The sequence below is a fragment of the Crocodylus porosus genome, unplaced genomic scaffold (genome assembly GCF_001723895.1).
Source record: "Crocodylus porosus isolate Cpor-Errol unplaced genomic scaffold, CroPor_comp1, whole genome shotgun sequence".
Classification (NCBI taxonomy): domain Eukaryota; kingdom Metazoa; phylum Chordata; order Crocodylia; family Crocodylidae; genus Crocodylus; species Crocodylus porosus.
In genome coordinates this window covers 37,076,926-37,082,925 of record NW_017728950.1, presented here as the reverse complement: position 1 = coordinate 37,082,925, position 6,000 = coordinate 37,076,926, and the positions used below count along the sequence as shown (strand labels likewise).

General features: G+C 41.0%; 2 protein-coding genes across 2 annotated transcripts in view; one reads left to right on the top strand and one right to left on the bottom strand.

Annotated features, from left to right (window-relative positions):
• Position 1: 1 nt before the first annotated feature.
• MOB3B (MOB kinase activator 3B) overlaps positions 2-6,000 on the top strand; it is a 171,443-nt gene continuing 165,444 nt past the window's right edge. The window contains exon 1 of the mRNA XM_019555302.1: positions 2-40. The gene's annotated coding sequence lies outside the window, so the exon portion shown is untranslated. The remainder of the gene's footprint in view (positions 41-6,000) is intronic.
• Positions 5,241-5,915, bottom strand: LOC109323284 (interferon alpha-7-like). The gene has a single exon (XM_019554733.1). It carries the CDS (start codon positions 5,913-5,915, stop codon positions 5,241-5,243), a length of 675 nt encoding a protein of 224 aa, XP_019410278.1.

Here is a 6,000-nt window from a genome sequence, read left to right as displayed (position 1 = left end):
CCTCCCCCCGGCGCGCAGGAGGGAGCCCTCGGCGGGAGAGGTGAGTGCTCCGCTGCGCGGCTGCTGCGTGCCCCAAACTCCATCGCGGGGGCTCCGGCGGCGCTCCAACAGCTGTCAAACATCCGAAGCGCCCCCGCGCAGGGTAGACCCCCTCCCCCCGCCTCGCTCTTCCCTGCCCCCCCGCGGCGGGGGCCTCCCCAGGCCGGTGGGTTTGTGCTCCCCTCTTCTCCCCCTCGGGCTGAGCGGGGGCTGGGAGCGGGGCGCCTCGCCTGGCGGCGGAGGTGGGAGGGGCGAGGGGGTCGCTGCTGCCTGCCCCCCTCCACGGGACTGTCCCAAAGCGCATGGGGCTCTCAGCGGTAGCAGGTGACGGAACAAGGAGCAATGGACTCAAGCTGCAGCAGAGGAAACAGAGGTTGGATCTTAAGGAAAAATGTCTCGCTTGGAGGCTGGCGAAGCACTGGGACAGGTTACCCAGAGGTTGGGGAATCTCCACCTTGGAGGCTTTAAAGACAAATGGCTGGGGTGCTGTGGTCCTGGTTTGAGCAGCGGGTTGATGTCGCTACCTCCTGAGGTACCTTCCGAGCCTCATTTTCTACGATCCTATGTGCCTGCCCTGGAATCTGCTGCCACAGCCGTAGGCAGGTGCCAAGGGTGGGATGGCTGGTTCCCTGCGGGGCTGGGGGAAGGCTTTGAGACAGCCATGGCCACAGGGAAGGGCTGAGGGATCAGATAGTGCCTCCCCCCTGCCACCTTGGCAGTGTTGTGGCCTGAGAAATGGGAAGTGCTGAAGTCATTCTTGGAAGTCCAGTGAAATTCTGGGGTGGAAAGGATAATAGAAATGGGAAGTATTGTTGTTTCCTTCCAGTTTTGTCCCAGATTCAGATTTTTTGACTGTCATAGAAAGAACCGAGTCTTGATAGCTTTGTCCAAATCAGAAGTTTAGAGATGTGTGGTGGCATAAAGGGGACCATCATTAAAGGCAGAGCAACAGGACTGTAGGAGTTAACATTACAGTTTTCTGACATTAACTGCTATACAACTGATGATGTTTTCAGGGAAATCATTCCATATTTAGGGTTAAAAGCTTTATTTCTTGCATGGATAAGGAGTTCATCATGAGACTGAAGAAACTAAACATTTCCAAAATAGAGTTACAGGAATGATTAGCAGTCTCAGAAAACTGCCTTGCATTAAGTACATCTAAGAGACAGTTTGATTTGATTGACTTGATCAGTCTACAAAAACTATGGGGAGAAAAAGACCTCTGATAGCAGAGGGCTTTTAACAAGGTAGAGGCATAACAGGATACAGTAGTTGGTTTTGTGAGGCTATGCAAATTTAGATTTCAAAGCAGAGCACACATTTTTAACTGTACAGGTAACTGCCCATTAAAACAATCTGCCTCCGCATGTAGTAGCTTGTTTGTCTTCTGGAGTTTTAGATAAAGACTGAGTGCTCTTCTAAAAGAGATGCTGTAGTTTAATCCTTGGTTTTGATACAGGAATCGCATGCTGTAATTTTATGTCTATTGTTGTCCAAGGAGTCAGACTAGCCAGTCATAATCTTTCTTTCGGGGCTTAAAATCACTCACCACAATGGTGGGTTTAAAAAAAAAATTATTGATTATTTTGCATTTACAAATGAGTGACATACTTATAGTTATGATATCATTGAACTAGCAGAAAATGCAAGCAAATATAAAGATTGCAAAAACTCAGAATCTTGAGAAAGTTACAGTTTCTGTTCCATCTCACATAATCCTGACCCACTTTGAAATAACAAAATAATTAAATAAACAGCTGTCAGACCTGACCTAAGCCAGCATGGTACAAAAGCTAACAGTGAATACTTCACATGTATAATTTCCTTTCAAAAAATAGGAAGGCAATTATTTTGCCTGATAGCCCAACAAAATATGAAAGAAAGAAAGACTGTCATCTGGAAATATAGTTAGTTTTTATAAAGTTAGTTATGGGTGACCTTGATTTCCCCCTGCCAATTTTTGTGGTTTACAATTTATAATTGCATTTTCTTGTGGTTTTAAAACGTCTTTGCTGCTGAGTGGAAAAACCCACACAAGAGATAAGGGAAAATGATTGATAGGGGAATCACTGAAATAGTCTACATACAGTACTATCAAATGAAGCCAGCAAAAATATTTTTGTTTTTCTGATTCTTCAGTTACTTAGGCGTTACTTGTAACAACAGGTCTTAAACATTTTTCATAGAAAATGTGATTTGTAAGTTGAAAGTAGTCTTTTTTTAAAATAAAAATTAAGAGTTAATATTATATAAATCTGAAATGAGAGAAGACCAAAAGTCAGATTTTTCAGGTAATAAAACTCTCTCCATGGAAATGAGAAGTATCCATGTATCCCTCACTGAGGATGAACACTGAATTCCAAACAGGAAATGCAAACATAGGTTTTGCCTATAGTATTTTTTTTTGCTTATTATTAATTATGACTCAAGATAACCAGAGGGTTTGTAGGAGTTCATGTGAATATTCTCTAAATGCCAGTTAAAGGGTGTATTAGACTTCACAAATCCTTAGCTACCTTGAGTCAATTGATAAATCATGAACTCAACATAAAAAAGAAAAAAACTTCAGTGTAGATAAACCCATAGTACTTAATGTCAGTTTAAACCTATACTGGCTCCTGACTTAAAGCAGGCACAGGAAAGCTGCAACAGACAAAAGAAGGGTATGTCAAACTTGGAACAAGGCCTGCCGGAACTAGTAGGCAAAAATACTTTACTTTTCATTACTTTTCATAGAAGTATTTCTCCAATGTAGCAAATCAGGAAAGGTGGAACTTCCCTAGTGTTCTCTTACCCCAGTGGTGCAGCTCAGACACAGCCAAAGGACTACTGGATAGGGGAAGGTCTGCTTCATTAATGTATGCAGGATTGTACCTTGTTATTTTTACCAAACCTTTGGCAGATGCTGCTTTTTGGAGTTAAAAGTACAGCTGCAGTTCTGCATAGTTTAAGCAGAAGTATAGTCCAGTGAAGATGTAAGGACCACATCCTACTATGCCTACTAGGTACCTAAGTGGACTTAAGTACCCAGATGTGATCCTATTTCACCCTGATTGAATCCCTGAACAAGCAGTGATTCAAAAGGAAGGTGAGTCCTCCTCCTCTTTGCTGTTTATTTGAGACTCTAGCTTTTAGACTAAGATGACTATGTGTTAGAAAAGTAGATAAGTTAATAGATTTCCAGGGACTTGAACAGGGTGAAATTCAATTGTACATAAGCATCTAATGGGTGGAGTACGCTCTGGCCCTAGCTGGAGTCTAGCTAGAACCAGCGTGGATATTGCCTGATGCATTATACATGAGGAAACATCAACATCATAGGCTGCATTTCAGCAAGGTACTTAAACATCTGCCTTATATTAAGAACAGGAATAGTTGAAATAATGAGACCACCCATGTGCCTGAAGTTAGCTTAGGTACTTTGCTAAACTGAGGCTAGACACCTACTTAATATTTTTTAAAACTTTAAATTGCTATACTTAGGAAGAAATATATATCTAGGAAAGAATTAATCTGCAGCATATTTATGCATTTAGTTCTGAATTTCGTTTTGTTGTTGTTACTTGTCATATGCGGTCCCGGTTATTGCAGCCTCATGCCTGGGTAGGTATAGTTCTGTGATCAGGAAAAAGCAGCTTGCTTCTTAATGGATATTCTCCATGCAGAGTTAAGGTACATCTTTTTTTTCAAAGCAGCAGTGTAAACAATTTCACCATTTTGTTTTAAATGAATGGAAGCTGTCAGAGTGGAGTCCTTGTCTGCTTAGAGGATCTTAACCAAAATATCTAGGTACTGCACAAGTCTGAAATAACCAAAAAACCTTTAAAAACTGACTTCAAGGCTGCTTTGTCATTTTTTTTTCTCCAGAACTTATGTTTGTGGTAATGTTTAACTTTCTTCTGATATTTTTTTTCTGCCAAAAAGGATACAATCTGTTTCTCACAGATGCAGTTTCCTTCAGAACCATGCACATTTAGGATCTGGATACCTTTTGTTAAGAAAGCAAAGATGAAAAGTAGAATAAAAAATCACGTGGTTGTTCCTCGAGTGCAACAAATGGACTCTGAGATCCAACATCCAAGGTGCTTGAGGTCTCTGAAATAGAAAATAACAGATATTTGGGAAACTGGTTTGTCTTACCTACTTAAGAGGAGTGGGGAAAGGACTATCTTTTTCTGTTCATGCACAACTTGACCACAAACATAAACACACTGTAAAAAAGGGGAAAAAACCAAAACAACCATACTTTGTACTGATTTAGGTGGTTATAAACCAGTGCCTCCAAAAGTCTGTACCTGTTGTTGAATAAATATGTCCAAGGGAAGAATGGATATTGCAATAATAGACGCATTTGCTAAGTAGATTATCAGAGTTGAAGACTAGGTCAGAAACTATAAACCATATAGTTTATACTCTTCAGGATATTTGTTGTGTGTGCACATGTGTTTGTGTAATGCCCTTGCATTATTTTATCAAGCAATTTAAGGAGATTCGGGTTGACTGTTAAATCTTAGGTAATATAACTATGATCTTTTTAATCCCTGTGAGACCATAGAAGGGTGTGATGTTCACCTGCCTTGGACATCTGCCAATTCTTATTAAAGAAGTAATCTCCAGCTCTTTAAAAGAATACAATCGATGTACAGATAAAATGCAACAAGAAATACCTTAGAGCCAGAAAACAATTAACAGACTAGCTTTAACAACAGCAGGACAATGCAGAACTGCTTAGGAAGTTAGTGAAATCTCCCCATTGGAGATTTCCATGAAGGGCTCAGATAGGCATCTGCCTGGAATGGTCCTGTTTCTGGGCAGGGGGTTGATCTAACTGACCCCTCAAAGTCTCTTTCACCCGTATAAGTCTATGACCTTATGAAATGACCTGAAATACTTTTATAGCACAATGTGAGACTATACAAGTATAAATATGCAGGACCACTATTTTTGAAGAACTGTTGACCTGTTTTTAGGATAATGTATAAAAGCAGCCAAATTTTCCAGCGATCTGATCTCTTTGAAAGTAGTGGGAACAATGGGATATTGAGTTTTTTTTTAAAGTCATTCTACTTCAGTTAGCTGCCCAAAGCATAGCTGAGTGCTTTGGAGAAGCTGGCATCAGTAGTAGAGACAGAACTTTTCTGATATTTTAAGAGAGAAACTGCCAGTTTTATACCCAAGGAAAAAAAGATTTACCTTTTTTACTTTCGGAACTTTTTTAAGAGATGGTCAAGAAACAGAAAACATCTTCTCATTTCCATGCGAGCTGTTTCCCAGGAGCAGCGGCTATAGTTTTTCTCATTGAGAAAGTGGCTGATTCTTTGGAAATATTTCTTCACTTTCAGGATGTTGTTCTGTAAAAGCCCATTTTTCCAGTCCCTTGTTGCCTGCTGCATCTCCCCACCAAAACATGTCTCCAGCTGCTCAATTTGCCAGTGCAGTCCATTTTGGAATTTCTCAATGCAACTTGGGTTCCAGGGACCTTGAGGAAGATTCTTGCTAAAAAGCTGGAAGATGTGGTGGAGAAGCTCATGGATTATCATCAGGGCATCCTCCTTCTTTCTGGCTGTGAAAATCTCTCTTGGGATCCTGAAGTCTGTCCTGTCATTTAGACATGATAAAGGAAATTCTCCACCCATCCTGCACAAGAGGTGCAGGCTTTGGTTCACTTTAATTTGCTGCAGTCTGGAGCAGTCTGGAGATGAGATTCTGGTGGAGGAGGATTTGATGGAGAACACCAGCACAAGGCAAACATGCAGGAAACTTCTTTGAGATAAGGTGTTCATAATGATCAAGTAGTTAGTTCTGATGTCTTTGTCTTTGGGAAGAAGCTGAAAACCCAGAGCTTGTTGTGTGTCTTTTGTGGGCTCTTCCATTGCTCTGAATTTATTTCTTCAGTGTGAGCCATGTCCATTAGTCATAAATCCCTTTGAGGCTTTGTTTGTTTCACTGTCTGCTTAA

Excerpts from the sequence above, each read along its gene's own strand:
- LOC109323284 (XM_019554733.1), bottom strand. The coding sequence starts at position 5,915 with ATGGAAGAGCCCACAAAAGACACACAACAAGCTCTGGGTTTTCAGCTT.